The sequence below is a fragment of the Lepidochelys olivacea genome, assembly GCF_965140295.1.
Source record: "Lepidochelys olivacea isolate rLepOli2 genome assembly, chromosome: 11".
In the NCBI taxonomy this organism is placed as follows: domain Eukaryota; kingdom Metazoa; phylum Chordata; order Testudines; family Cheloniidae; genus Lepidochelys; species Lepidochelys olivacea.
In genome coordinates, this window is record NC_140421.1 from 46119679 (window position 1) to 46135867 (window position 16189).

Below are 16189 nucleotides of genomic sequence, written 5' to 3' on the forward strand. Positions count from 1 at the left end.
TGAATCAACAGAAATATGAGCTGCAAAAAAAGTTTGTTTTATTTTCTCTATACAACTTTCCCTAGGAAACTTATTAAAATGTAAATGTGAACTCAGAGTGAGTAATCTACAGACAATGACATCTCAGTTTTAATATTAGGACAACCCCGTAAAGTTGAGTATGATACATGGCCCAAGCCTGCAAAATATTACTAGGCACACTGTACTGCTTGTTACCACAAGCAGTCTAATTAGAAGCTGGTCAATGCATAGCCTTCTTCCAGGAGCCCCCTTGCAGCCTCAGGGCAGGGGTCCCAATGACCCCTCATCTCACTTTCCACTCTTTGTTACTCAAACTCAGAAAGAGATTTTTACAAGTCCAATAACTTCAGCTCTCGTTAGGGTCTGGTTTATTAACAAAGTTGAAAAATAAACAAAATTCTTGCCATTAGCCTTCACCTGGCCAGAACCCCAAACTCCCCTGGTGTCTCAGGGTCTTACCTGCCTTCCTATCTGAGGCAATTCCTCTGGTCTCAGGATCTTCCCTGCTTGGGCTTTTCACTCTCTAAAGTTTCCTAACTCTCTCCTCACCTCTCTGCAGCTTCCTGCTGTTCTTGGAGGGGAATTAGCTCTTCCATACAAGTTGGTCCTCATTAAGCTCATCCCAGGTGTGGAAGGCAGGCAGGACTAACTGTATGGGGCTGGCCAGCTACAGGCCTTCAGCCCTTAAAGCCTGTTACAGATATCCGTGACTAATTTATGGAAATAAGCACTATAAATAAGTAGCAGGTAGTTGAAAGACTGGACTTCTCCCAGACATCAGTAATGGCAATGCTATTTTTTGAACGACTTCAAAACACTCCAAAGACATCTCAAACAAAGAAAAATGCAAAAAATGAGCCTACAATATGGGTTTTACATACTGTCAGCATTTTAAATAATTAGTGAAGAGTACAATATCTTCCCAAAACAGAGGATCAAGTGGCTTGGTGTATTATTCATAAAACAGAGCAAGGGTTGGACCAATATAAATCCACAAGGTTCAGTCCTTCATCCCTTACTGATGCATGTGAGTAAAGACTACTTACTTTGCAGCACACTTTGCCGAATCAGTCCCATTATTCATTTTTGGATAGCTCTCTGGGAATAATTTGATGGCCCAGGGCCTGGAATTGCTGTTTTAATTTTATTTGTTATGTCTCAGAAACAATCATTAAAACACAATTATATTAAATTAAAATACACCCTGAGGTTTCTATTACGTATTTGATGTATTCTAGCTTTTTCAGAGTCCTGGAAGCTTCTGTGTAAAGGGGAGGGGAAGGAGAACAGCTGAACAATACATCACAGTTTAATATAGATCAACATATACTGTAGTTACTTGCCTGCTGCAATGTTGCTGTGAACATGAAGCTGTAGCAAACAGGGATGGAGCAATGCAACTGTGATGGGTTGGACTCTAGCACTAATATTTTCTGTTGAGTGCTTATCTATATATCTTGGCTTTTAACAACAACTTGTATCAATGTAGTTTCTACGCACTGAACAGAATTACAAAATAGAAAAGTTCAATGAAAAGCTCTGTCTCTCTATTCTCACACATTTACATCTTCAGGCTCCCTATTGAGTTAGAAAGAACATCATTACATGCCAGATTATGTAACAAAACATGTTTATTACTCATCAAGGGTGATGGCTGAAATGTCTACTTCCTCAAAAAGAGAGCACTTTTTAATTACCATCAAAATACTTACAAGTCCATAAACAATCAAACACTTAAGATATTTAATTCATTGCACAATAAAGCTTTAGAAGAACACATTTATTCCAAAACTCTACCCGTATGACTTTACAAGAAGGATGTCAAGTACAAACAATACAAAATAGAAGCACTGTATAAGAAAAATCCTCACTGGCTGATTGTGCCTTGCCTTCAAGATCACCAGAATATCTAGTAACTTCTGGTGAGATGCTGAATCATTTGTGGGTGTCACATAACCACATTTATCACTGCAATGCAGGACTCCATGTTTCTCAAATCACTGAAAGTCATGTTATATAAAAAAAGTATCTGGAACAAGGTGGGTGTATGTCTGGGGCTGTGTTCATGGAGTATGCTTCAAAGGTCAGGTAGTATCACCTTTGGAACAGGGTGTCAAAGACACATTTCTTATATGGTAATAACTATTGACAAACACTATGACACAGTTGAGATTTCAATCACAAAAAGTTAGGGAATTCAATTAGGTTTCACACAATAACCTCAACTTTGTTCATTTGCTTGTATCTTTATTACAGGTGGTATATGCCTATATGGTTAAGGTTGTGCAATACTTTCCATTAGAAGACCCTGTTTTCAGTTGCTTATAACTTTGCAAAACAAACTTTTGGGCTGAAACTTTCCATGTCTAATCCTAAGGCTGAATTTTATTTTATTTATTGAAGTTTTCAGTTAAAATTGTTTAGGTCATTTCTGAGAATGAGGTTTGGCAAAAATGAGTTTGTCACAAGTTTTGTGTTCAAAAAATTCTCAGTCATTTAACCGAGCAGCATTAGTGCCTCCATTTACACACACACACACTTACACAGAGGAATAGTTACAAATCAATTTAAGAACATATGCAGTACAATGAAGAAAAAAATATGGTAGCAACCCCATATTTAGGTTGCCTAACACTTTCCATTAGAAAAGATTCTGGTGACTTTTCCCTTGGGAAGCTCTCAAACCTCCATTGTTCACATCAGGCCTTTGATATTTGGCAAGGGAAAATCTGTTCAGGCTACAAGGGTGCTTTTACTTTGATTCATGAAATTGTATACAGCTAAAGTTGGCGAAGTTGTAAAAAGTGTTAAACTGTCATTTCCCTTCTCTCGTTTTCCTTGGAAAAACATTATGTCAAAAATCACTGATTCCTAGGCCAGGCTCATGCCACAGTCACCGCACATGCTAACCCAATGAGCTGCCAGAGCAGCTGTAGTGAAAAAAGGCAGGGGGAAAGAGGCAGGCTGAACTGGACCAGGCCATACTGGGCCTCCCACACCTCTGTATATAAACTCCTGGTAGCAGCACTTGGTCCTGGCAGCCTATCAGTCCTTTCTAGTACACCTAGGGCACCAAAGGGGCAGGAACTCTCCCAAATCCTGGGAAAAGAGAGAGAGAAACAGACAGACTAACCTTGACTCCCCACAACCACCCGTTGGACTCACATCACATCAGTCTGTGTCTTCCCCCCCTCCCGGGGGGTGGGGGACCATACAGTACAGGAGGCTCCAACTCGGGGGTGGTGGGGGAGAGAGGGGAACCAGGCCATGCTGAACTTCCCTATCCAACCACTTATTGGATCTAATGTCCCATTTCCTCCCCCTAAGAAACAGCCTTCTCCAGCTACTAGCTAAAGTTGTTAGGCTTGGTCTACACTACTAATTTATGTCAGTATAATGATGTCACTCAGGGGTGTGAAAAATGAGGGCTTTTCCCGTTGACACAGCTACCACCTCTCGGGGAATTGGACTATCTATGTCGACAGGAGAAGCTCTCCTGTCAACGTAGGTAGTGTCTTCACTAAGCCCTACAGCAGCACTGCACCGGTGGAGCTGCACCACTGCAGTATGGCAAGTGTAGACAAGCCTTCTGTCTTTAGTAACCGTATGTTCTGCACATGCTAAACACCCAAGGTTCAAACTCTGATGGTGATGCAGGATGGGGGAGGAGGGTGGTGGTGTTGTTACAATTGCACATAAGACTAATTTTTTTCCTTTTAAAAATAAATATAGTCCAATACTGAATAGTGCCAAGCATCTGCAACTCTTCGCAACTACAATGGTACTTGCATCTCAGGATCAGGCCTGTAGAGTCTTTTCCATCACAGAGACTGTACAAGCTCAGGGTTCAACTGTGCTTTATAGATACTGGCCTGTGCTGGGAATCATGTGCAGCCTTACTGGACTGGGAGAGCACTGTGAAGAGGACTCTCCCAATTATAACTATTCAGCAGTGGTTAGTACCACAGCCTAGCATTATCCCTGCCCCTCATCATCTCTTTTGGGCATCTTGAACCCCGGGGAATGCTAGAAGGGAGAGCATCAGCCCCTGCATTCCGATGAACAAAGGGACAGATCAGGTAAAGACAAATCATTGGTGAGAAGCAGAAGAGTTAAGATGTAGAAACAAACTTCCAATTCTATTTTACCCAAAAGAAGGCAAGCTGTTGATAGCAGACTTGGGTCTGTTATAATCTTTAAATGTTTATGATCATGTTAATGGGAGCACTGATCAAAAAACAGAACCTCCCAGTCCCACAAACTTTACGAGTCCACAGAACGTAACATGCTTCTGAACAACACTTGGTTTTGATTCCGCAACTCAAAATCTCAGCCAACAAAGTTTGCAGAAAAACATCCCCTGGTTATACCCATCTCTAGCTAATATAAGAAAGCTGTTGTTTAATAAGATCTTAGCTTCTTTTACCAGTTAAACCAAGTTTTCTAGAAGAGGTTACTACTTGTCTGTGTCCCTGGCCTTATTGATTATTGTGTAAATATTAGGCTTCCTGCTTGTAGAGAAGTTGCTGCAAGGTTCTTTTCAGTTCTGTTTGCATATTTCAAGCTACTGCATGGTTTAGAACAAGGACGTTTATGTAATGTTCCAGAGAAACTGCAGTACATCATGGCTCATTTTAAACCAGGTATGAATATAAGACTCAGATGAACTCACAAACACGCCTTTCATCTGAACGTTAAGTAGTAACCTTTCTCCCCTCCAGAAGGTTTAAGCTGTTTTAACCTCCAAAATGATTACTTTTTGTTGTTTCTTCATTATAGCATTGGATAGAAAGAGCTCAGGATGAATCTTTCCTGAATTTATTCAGAAGAGATTACACTTTGAAATATTAGAGTATTTGAATATCATTTTCCAAATGTTTTGACTTTCACTAAAACTACAGCATATGATGATCTTAAACTTTACTTGGAGAGTTTTAGTAGTACAGCAAATAAAAGTGAAAAAACATTTTTTTTTGCCACCAAGGGCCAAATTTGCAGATGCTCATACAAAAGCGAACACCTGTCAGCAAAGGGACAGGAAATCTGTGCATGTGTAACACATGTAGACCCTGGTCATAGGCGGGCAGGATCAAATCTGGGACCTCTGGAGCTAAATGCATGAGCCTCTTCTGTATGAGCTAAAAGCCATATAGCACTTAGTTAAGGCTCATTAACCTCTAAGTAGTCTTGGTGCCATTAGAGGGGACAGAACACCACACCCAGGAGGTATGTGGGTTACACATGCAGTTGGGGAACTGCCTATCGACCAACATATTTATAAGTACAACTACTCAGTTTGCATAATGGGTGCATATGAGTCTTTAAAAATCTGGCCCTTGATTATCTTGATTATCTAGGAAAATCTTGAAAATCTTGATTATCTAGGAAAATAACTAAGTAATTTGTTTCAGTAATTTTCTTGTACTATACATACACTGATAAATCTTATGATCCTGAAGATATGAAATGCTATGATCTTTAGTCTATGTTAGGCGTCGAACACCTCTTCTCTCAGCATAATTGAAATTATAACAGATAGCAAGGGTGAAATTCCTAAAACTACTAATGACTTGAATCAAGTTCAGTCATTTTCAACATGTATGTATACATATACATGAATATTGTTTACTGTTACTACAACTGCAGTGCAAGAGAATTATGACCAGTGATATTGAACTGAATATCCTGAAGGTGGCACACACACTAAAGGATGGCATATTTTAAATTCTGAAAGAATCTAATGCATCTTTGTTAAACCTATCTAGACATGAAAGAACAGAGAAAAGGTAAAAGCAGACTTTCCAGTGCTCCCTCTGTTCTCTCAGACTTTTGACAACTGTATTAAAATTTCCACAAAATATATTTCCTTGCAATAATGTAAATATTGTCATGGCAGGGTTTGAACACACAGTAACACAGAAGCAAAGATCTGAAATGATCAGTCACCGTGCACAATCTTGGACAGTTTAGCACAGAAGTCTGCGCATTATGAATGTCAAGGAAAACATAAGTACAGTTAAAGAAACTGCAGTGATAAAAAGATGGGACCAAATTATTTTGAAATGGCAAGTGCTTTTAGTATTGTAGCATGGACACAAAGATCAAACCTATTCTGTTAAAATCTAAACAATTTAGCTATCCTGTCAGCATTAAAAAACATTACCCAGACATAATTTTTTGTCTTTAGAAAGTTAAAACATTTTCAAAAATGACGATGCAATAAATGATCCACAAATAGTTTTTAATAAGAGGACAGATCTGAAGGAAAGAACAGTTTAAGCTAGGAAATCTTGTGGGGTATTTTAAACAAATTAAATCATGAGAATCTAAATTTGCCACAAACACATATGAGAAAATGCTTCTGCAGACCAGAGGCTGTTTTATAACATTCCCAGTGAATGAAACATTTTATCAACATTTATTTAGATGTCTGGAAAATCTGCCAATAATATTCCTGCAGACAAGGTTGTCTTGTATGAAGTAAATCTGTTTCCTACAAATTAATCCTCCTAACTGTAAAACAAACAAAGATGTACAGGTTGGAAGGAAGGCATTCATCTGTTTTCTATTCAATAAGACACCCACAGAAATTTCTGAAAGGCATCCTACACATTTTTTAACATTGCTGCCAAGCAGAACAGTGAAAATGGCAACACACTAACATTTCACAAGCTGAACAACTTGAAAATGTTTCCTAAAATACAGAGAGTGGAGGTATTCTTTATTTGAAATGCTATTACTGTTAACAGAATTATGTACCATGCTATCATTCCGTATGTTTTTGCAGCAGAATTCTACAGAGTTATTAGTGGTGTTCATTATTAAACAGTCAAGTAATAGATTTTTTTTAAATTATCCATTAGCACACTTCACCTACAGAAACACACTGTGTTAATATCTGAGATATAAATACTTACAGCTGACTCACTAACAAGAAGTTTTACTTATAGCCATCCTTCAGAAAATGTCATGATTACCATCTGAACAAGAGTAAAGTTCAAATGCTGATTCTGGCATTCCTATCTCTCTATGGCATACATTAGCCAAAGATAAAAAGCATCCGAAATAAATAAATCAGACAACTAAATAATCAGAGACTAAGATTTCCTAAACTGATACTTCAGTACCTGAACCACAGCAAATGAGTACAACTTATGTTAATGGGCAGCTCTTCAAAATAAATTACCAAAATATAGTATACATTTCTCTTCATATAGAGCTGGAAAAAACATACAGAGTACCAGTCTATTATGCTAGTTAGTTGAAACAGAGAAGTTACAACTTCCCACATGGCTTTAACTTACCCAGAAGCATGTTTCTCATCTACAGTTAGCTCAGCAGAATGGCAAATTCTACACAGCAGATTTAGTAAAGGGAGCATTCCTTAAAAACTCTTTTTTGACTTGACTGAAGATTTGAGCATAGGCTGTTGAGAAACATACCTTGTACCCTAGGGCAGCTGAGGTATGATACTTCACTCCCATTGGTGAACAGTACCTCTCAGAAACAATAGAGACACTGTCAGTAGCTGTTGCCACCTCAGACTGTGAGGCAACAAAATCATGAAAAACTAGATCACTTCTCTGAAGCTTTTTAAGTGGTATATATTAAATATGTCTGTCCAGCACTTGGTTTGAAAATAATCCTCTGCCTCTCATTATGGAATAAAACTCCCTCACCCTTCACCCCACATAGCGTACCTACATATGTGCAAAGCTCAGAATATTTTACTACACAGATATTTAAAGCAAAAATATTAAGAAAAAGATCAGTGATGAGCCAAATTCAGCCCTTGTGTAAGGGGGTTCAACTTCACCAACTTCAGTGAACTCATGCCTGCTTACATGAGTACTGTACTGGTTTCATTATATGGAACATACTTCCCTTCAAGTAACATAAGTGAGGAGATTTAATTTATTTATTTTAACATGGAGTCAAATATTTACTTATTTTTGAATGTTTGGCAACTTCTGCAAAGGAATAAGATTAGCTTGAACAAACATTCAAGAAAAATATTGACTGTTTTCTGCTGGCATCCTTACTGAATATCGAAATCCATGATGGACTACTTGTGCATAGACTGTACAATAATAATTACCTTTGATGAAGAGAAAGATCTTAGAGAAATAGAAAGCCAAAAATCTGTAACGAAAGTATAGATTATATAAAGAAAAGATTAAGATGCTGTGGGGGGGTGGTCCCCAATCCCTTAAATCCTCTCCCTGTGCTCCATTGCACAGGTATAAATTCAGAGTAGACCACGGAAGCCAAGCGAGGTCAATCCAAGTGTGACAATCTGGGGAGCTTCTCTATGTACAAGTTATGAATTCTGGTTGTTTTTATTAAATTGGTATATATTGAAAGATTACGTGCCTGTGGAATTGGCCATTGGCCGTCAGGGCTGGTGTCACATCTCTCCCAGACCAGGAACAGGAGAGTCATTAACCTGAATACCCTCCATTCAAATGGAAGCACCTTAGAAAAATGGGACAGCTGAAGGTTAGGAAAACCAATTCTACTCCACTTGCAACAGGTAGGGGGCAAAAGGAGCTCTGAAATCTCCCCAGAAGGGCAACAAAGAGTGAGGTGTTGAGACAGCCCTTTAAAAAACACAGAAGGACTCAGAAGAACAAAGGGACAGGATTTTGGAGGGAAGAGGGACTTTTTGACTGCCAGATGAGCCAGAGCTGGAGAACAATGACAGCATGGGTCACAGAATGAGACTCCAGGCTTCAAAAGAGAAGTCTGACCTGGGAGAATGAAGTCCAGGGGAGGGGATTTACAACTCTCAAAGGACACTGACTCAAATCCCAAAGACTACCATGAGTGGTGGGGAAACAGAGACAGGGATTCACATACAGGTGTTTCTTAATTTGCCTAGATCTGCATATCTTCTATGCTGTCTCAAATAAAAAGCAACTATTTCAGAAATCCTTCTGCAAAGTCTGTTTTTATTTGTGTCAACTGTTCCATGTCCCCTGAAAGGTTAAGCTGTAGACCCAGCAAGTCCACAAGGTGCAGAACTTGTAAAGGGTGTGCTTAAGTTAATGGAGTGCCCTGGAACGGTCTAAAGCAGCGGGGCTGCAGGCTCTTGCCTCCACTTCTCTGTGGGTATCAGACAGAGAGATTGTCCAAAGAAATGTGCCAGTGAGACTATAGTCAGTGGCCGGAGCCTATCCAGTCAGGAAGGGGAGCTTAAAAAGCACACAGGCCCAGTGCGTGGGTCCAGACACAGCAGCCTGGTGGATGTCCAAAAAGGGGACGTTTGACCAGGGCTGACACACCAAGTTACACCAAAGCAAGTGAGGTCCGAACATGGCCCTACATTTATTAAGCTTTATTAAAAGTTTACTATAGGAATTGTTCCCTCAGCTATCCATCAGTCTGAGCCCTGTTGATAGATATACCTCCTCAGTTCCATCTGAACAGGGAAGAGTTCATATTTTTTTTGAAAACATGACTGAGTCTCTCCTGGTTTTAACGGAGTACAAGCCACATATTGTTTTGGTGTTTACATTTGTTCTTGGACTAGACTTGCATAATGTATGGGGGTGGAGGGTGGAGAGAAGACGTGGCAGTCAATGCCCACTAGTCCTGCTTCTCCAAGTCCCTTTGGAAATGATGTGGCAGTCACACACACATACAGTGTTTATACATTTCCTGGTCAATTTGGGGTTTGTGGATGGAACTTTTGCCTGAGCAGACACCACTCCCATTTTTTCTTGCTTCAGAAACATTCTTTTTTAAAGCAACCAAGTAAGGAAGGTTCTCAGAAAAATAAACTTATTTTATTTTAAAAAATCCATCAAGAAAATCAATACTCTTAAGGGCCAGATCCTCAGCTGGTGTAAATCAGCATGCCTCTATTAAAGTCAGCTTGTCCCTTATAGGACAGCTATGGGGAAATGTACAAAACTCTGTACGTGGAACTATTTCACATCAGCTCTCCGTATTAGTGATGGGGTTATTTATTTTAATTACTTGCTCTATTGTCCTGGCCTTTTCTGGTCATTTTATTTTTAAAAATCAAACTATCCAGCTGTAACCCACAGCTAACCCCGATACTAGCACAAACCCACAGATCGTTTTGGACAGGCTAAATCCAAACCCCGTCCTCAACAGAACACTTCAATTGAAGTTTTGAGCCTGTGTGGTCACAAAGAAGAGCTGGAAAATGTGAACCTACCATGCTCCAACCCCAGCAGGCAAATAAAAAGAATACCTATTTTTAAAATTTTCATGATTTTTAAGCTAGTCCCATGCTCCTGATTTTTGAATAGTTGTAGCTGGCAACACTGATACAGCAAAGGGGGACTCAGGTGACAGCATAGGGGACCTGCGTTCCTATTCACAATTTTACAATCTGCCACCGTTAATGATTTTCTCTTGTATTTACTGTGAAGATTTGAGTTGTTTGTTTAATGGCGCAATACACCTGCAGTTTATTTGTAACACCACTTCATATATTTTACACCTTTTTAAATAAATAGTTTGCACTACAGCAAAACACAATGGAAAGGACGACAGCAATGAAAATTGGCATAACAGCCGTTTGTTACATTTGTTCAGTGAATGCACTTACGCTCTCTCTGTTTGGCAAGCTTTGATATTTCCTTACGTGTGAAAGCTACTAGACTGATGGCACTGGAACTCAGCATCCACTGTTTTAACTACACAGCAGGTAAGTGCAGAGGACAGCATGACAGCGGCCCCCACACTGCCCCCTCCCTCCACCCCCCAGCAGTATACATCAACACCACTCAGGAGCAGTCAGTGTGAGAGAGGATAGTTCAGCTTCCAAATCTCTGCGTGGTGGGGACAGAACAAGCCTTTGGGGCTTGCAAAGTTCACTGCGAATCTCACCTTTCATTTTTAACCTTTTTTGTGCTGGAGCCTGCCTTCAAAACGTAAAACTGATTGCAGGTTAAGAGTTTTGTGGTGGGAATACACAATGTTAATTAGGAAAGGTTCCAAACTCCCCTTTTTAGGCCCATGATTTTTGAGCACCCATGAGCATTTCATACCTGAGAAGAATCTTGTGGGGATATACCACCAGCACTAAACTCACAGCAAATGCCCTCCCAGCCACCAGCTGTTCTCCTCCAAATTGTTATTATTGTGCCTCCAACAGCCAGGAGGAAGAGACTGACAGCCAGCAGCCACCTGTGACTGAGCAGTGGACACAAATGTCTTCTCAGCCACCAGCTGTTCTCCTCCAAATTGTTATTGTGGCCTCCAGGAGCCAGGGGGAAGAGATTGCCAGTCAGCAGCTGCCTATGACTGCGCAGTGGGCAGAATAAGAGGTACCCACTCTTCCCTTCAGCAATGGTAGAGGCAGCAGCAATCCTCAGAAAACAGAGAAGGGGAGTACACAGAGGTCAGAGGAAGAGAGGGAGCTCACCACTTGTCTTATCCTCGGCAGCAACATCTTCCCAAGGGGAGCAGGGAATTAGAGAGAAGGTGAGCTCCAATGAGTCAGGGAAAGAAGGGACCATGGAGTGGGGATGGGGAGGACCTGATAAGCGAGAGTAATGAGAAAGAGGTGGCTATGCCAAGAGGAGAGAGAACAAAGGATAAACAATGGAATACAGAAGGGATAAGAGGACAGACAACAGAAGAAGGGCTCTAAGGGGGAATATACAATGTAATGTGAGAGGAAGTAGGGTAGACAGCATAAGAATAAGACCAGTGGGATAGAGGAAAAAATAGGAGGAAATGTGACCCTACTTTTCAAAGAAAGCAAAGAGCAGAGAAGAAAGTGAGAAAGAAAGGACAGCAGAAGAAAACAGTAAGATGAAAGTACATGAATCAAAGAAGGGAGGGGAGAAAAAATGGAAGATGACAAAATAAGCCACACACAACTTTCTAAGTCAGTGTTAAGCCTGCTGGACCAGCAGGCTTAGCACCAGTCTAGGTAAAGTTTTTAAAGCAATCCTCAAAAGTTTACATCATCAAGCTGTTTAAAATATAACATCTACACATACATAATTTCTATCAAATTCTGCTGCTTTCCTCTCTCCGGAGCGCACCTCTCCTCCCCAGCAAACATTCATCTTCCTTCACACACTGCTATGAAAATCCATCTACTCTCCCCTCAAAATCCATCTGCCCTGCTATCCCACACTTTCCTCTCAATAAATAAATAAACCCATCTGCTTCCACTCTGAGATTGTCTCAGCTCTGGTAAGTGTGTACAATAAGTAGGTCTGTGATCTCGTAGAGAAGGGGGGCAGGTTGCTGGTAGACCAGAGTGCCTGTTCAGCTGAGTTCCATCCCTGCCAAAATTCAAGCAGCAGCCACTAGGAGGGAAGGTTCTGGTTTTCTTGCAGAAGGTGTCTGAAGGTGCTTGCAAGGCATGCGCCCAGCGCAGTCATGTAAGAGTAGAGCAGCTTAGTGGTCCAACAGATGAGGCATCCACCAGGCAAATACCCAACTGCGCCCCAGCCCAGTCTGTGCCTGTATGGGAATTTTATTGATGTTTATGCTCTGTTATTGTACTGCACTCCGATATCAGGCACATATCCAATATCTGTGTAGGTTTGAGAAGTGCTATTTTGAACATTGGCAATAGTGCATTAATATTGCTGGCTGTTATGGTTTCTCTAATAGAGGCAAGAAAGAAAAGAACCTAAATTCACCAAAATGTACAAAAAACTCTGCAGTTGAAGGTTGCAAAACACGCTCTCCTCCCCAGAAAAAAAAATTCCCTTTGCTATGATAGCTTGCCAATAGGGGGTGGTATAGTGTGATAACAAGCTTATGTATAGGGCAGGGGTGGCCAACCTGTGGCTCTTCAGAGGTGAATCTGCGGCTCCTTGTCTAGGCACCGACTCCGGGGCTGGAGCTACAGATGCCAACTTTCCAATGTGCCGGGGGTGCTCACTGCTCAACCCCGGCTCTGCCCCCACTCCACCCCTTCCCACCCCCTCCCCTGAGCTTGCAGTACCCTCGCTTCTCCTCCCTCCCCCCCAGAGCCTCCTGCACACCACGAAACAGCTGATTGGGAGGTGCGGGGAGGGAGGGGGAGGTGCTGATCGGCAGGGCTGCCCGTGGGTGGGAGGCGCTGGAATTGGAGAGAGAGGAGCTGATGGGGGAGCTGCTGACATATTACTGTGGCTCTTTGGCAATGTACATTGGTAAATTCTGGCTCCTTCTCAGGCTCAGGTTGGCCACCCTTGGTATAGGATAATGTCAAGGTGGAACTTCGAGAACTCTACTTTCAGGAAAGCCTGATGACAGAGCAGGAAGGAATAAAGCATGAATGTTGTACTATCATGGCTCGCTCTTTGCATGCTTGGACACTGAATAACTTTCCCTCCATAAATCTAGCCCTTGGGATTTACACTGCATTCTATGGCAAGTACTTATATTACAGTGTCACACTGATAAGATTATTTTCCTAATGGCGAGCCACACACACATGGGGGTTTTTCTATCTCATGCATCATCATGGCACCAGAAGATCTGCAGGCCTCACCTACACTGCACTGAGATTATATCCTCTCTACCAACCTATACAAACTCACAGCAGGCAACCAGGATGCACAGGTTCTCAGGGAAGGTTCAATAATGAAAATAATGGGACTATATCTATGTAGCAGAGTGTATAATTTGGCCTGCTACGCCTCTATCTAGTGATAATACATGAGTTGGAGAGAATCAAAGTTAACTCTTTGAGGCTTGACTGTAATGCTGTAATATATATTCAACCTTTCTGCCTCAGAATCTTCATCATCCTTTCACCACAAGAATTCTACCTTTATGATCTGTAGCTGAGGTATAGGGTTTTTAATCCATATTTGGGGCTCAAACACTACAGTGATGAGTCATATAAATGCCTAGGTAGATGAATGAGTGTATGCTTTACTGTACAGTATGTTTATGCATAATGCAACAAAGAATAACAACTATTTTGGAAGATAGGATCATTGCTCATCTTCAGAGACATCCTCTTAAGCCAGTGGTCATGTCTTCTAGTGCAAAGTTATATTATATCAATGAGCAGTAAATCTTTTTGATGACAGACAATTTTAATCTGGGAAATCCCTTTATTCCACTTGTGGTGATAAAGAATTTCCTTTTAAATGACTCAGGAAATGAGATTCTGCTAGGTGATCAATTTGGCAGATGTTGCATGTTTAGTGCCAAGTAATATTCTGTTTTGTGCTAGGAGTTCAAGGCAAAGAAATATCAAGCCTTTTCACTCCAAATATGTCTAAATGGAAGATACAGCATTTTCAGGGAACAAACAGAGGGCTGCAATTACTTAGTATAAGCACCTCTTTTGCCTTCAAGAGAGTTGCAACCACTGACTGCAACGGACTCATGGAATAAAAATAAAGCTCAGACACACACACAGACTATCAGTTTGTGATCATCTTTAGTCTGAAACATTTTTCAGGAATAAATATTTAAACAATGTTCCCAGTTGAACACAATTTGTAACAAGCTATTTTGTTTACACTTTTTCATTGATGTTTTTCCCTTCAGTAAAAGGGAAAATGGTGTGCAGAAAGAAGGAAATTGTAACAATATGAACAACTGTAATGCACGTGATATACAGTAGTTGTGTCAAATTTTGTTTCTAATATGACAGCATACAGTAAATACTTGTTATTCCTTTTTAAATAGCGCCTTGGGTAATATTTTAGGACGAAACCTGAGCTCCAGTCCTCCTCTATACAGTATATTCATGATTAACCAAATAGCACCGGGGAAACACATTTTATGTGGATAATCAAGAGGGAAGAGAAGTTCAGCAGTCGAGGAGCCTCCCCCATGGCCAGGAGCTCGTCATCCTTCTCTTCACAGCCCTGGCCAGTGGGGTTTCTTCTCTGCCATTCGCACTCACTCCTAAGACAACAGAGCTGCAGACTGCTCCCTGCACTGCCATAGGGCTGGTGACACCCTATCCCTGATGACACATGGCAGAACAGAGACCCCTGGCCAGGACTCTGCTCTGCCCCAGAAAGGACTGGAGCCTTCTCTGCACCTTGCACCTGCAAGGATCAGGTGCCAATGGCCCTGCTGCAGGGAGCCTTCTGTAGCTCTGGTGTCATGGCCCTGCTCACTCTTGTGACAACAGGGTTATAGAGGACACCCTACACTGCCACAGGAGCCATTCAGAAGCAGGGTGGCCTCTTCCACAGCTGGGGCTCAGCCTTCTCGCAGTCGTGTCTAAGGGTCTCTACTCTATCATCTGAACCTCCACTTTATCCAAAGCCCTTCCTTGTCCCCCAGCATGAGATACATGGGGGACGGGAAAAGGACTCAGAATGTGGAGGTTCAGAGAATAGGGTTTTGGATAATCACAAGTATACTGTACTGTCCATGCAACCATGTTGATAGGGAAATGTCCTGTGTAATTTCAGCTGGATAGTAGGGCCTTCTGCAATGTGATTCCTTGGGATAAATTAAGACATATAAGCCACCTTAAAGAGCAGGCACAATCTAATACATGAGTGCACAATACAGCCTATAGAAGAATGTGATTACAGACTATACCAACTGAGGTTTGTGGTGGTGGATAGTAAGCACCACAGATCCCCCCTGGGAATACAGTGATACAAGCCATAAATCTGACCAGGATGGAATTTCAGAATTGTACAGCTGCAGTGCAAGAAACAAAAAAGGAAGTCTCATGGACAATGAAACATCATACGGGATGTTTTGAAAGGAGACAGGTGCCTCAAAGGAAAGCTGTGACTGAAGATAGACCCCACTGTGGAACCTATGTGCTTACCATGAAGGAAAATTCCAGTGCCACTACTTAACACAGTATGCAAGGAGCTTGAAAGTCAGCAGAACAGGGATATCATGGTATCTGTAGAGGCCAGTATAGCCTGGATAAGCAGCATGGTGGTGGCAAAGCAGCAATCAGGTAAATTACACATCTGCATAACCTCAAAGCCTCTGAACTGGACATGGGAAAGATGCCACTATCCATTATCCACAGTTGATGGCATCTTGCCAGAACCTTTAGAGTCTGTGATATGAGGAACAGGTTTTGGCACATAAGTCCAGACACCGACCACCTTTGCAACACCCTTTGACCACCAGAGACGGCTATCGAGCCCATACAACCATGGGGAAAGGTGGAAGTGGACTTATTGACCTACAAGGAAAAAAAACAACTGTACTTGATTACAGTGGACTACTATTCAAATTT

At 41.4% G+C, this 16189-nt stretch overlaps 1 protein-coding gene across 11 annotated transcripts in view; it reads right to left on the minus strand.

Annotated features, from left to right (window-relative positions):
* Positions 1-16189, minus strand: part of ZNF385B (zinc finger protein 385B) — a 305083-nt gene that overhangs the window by 146512 nt on the left and 142382 nt on the right. Inside the window, exon 1 of one of the 11 annotated variants that reach the window (XM_084643012.1) lies at positions 7326-7412. The exons of the other annotated variants lie outside the window; for them this stretch is intronic. Within the exon in view, the coding sequence (XP_084499138.1) occupies positions 7326-7344 (19 nt within the window). The 5' untranslated portion in view covers positions 7345-7412. Of the gene's footprint in view, positions 1-7325; positions 7413-16189 lie in introns of those variants that run through there. 11 annotated transcript variants of the gene reach the window in all.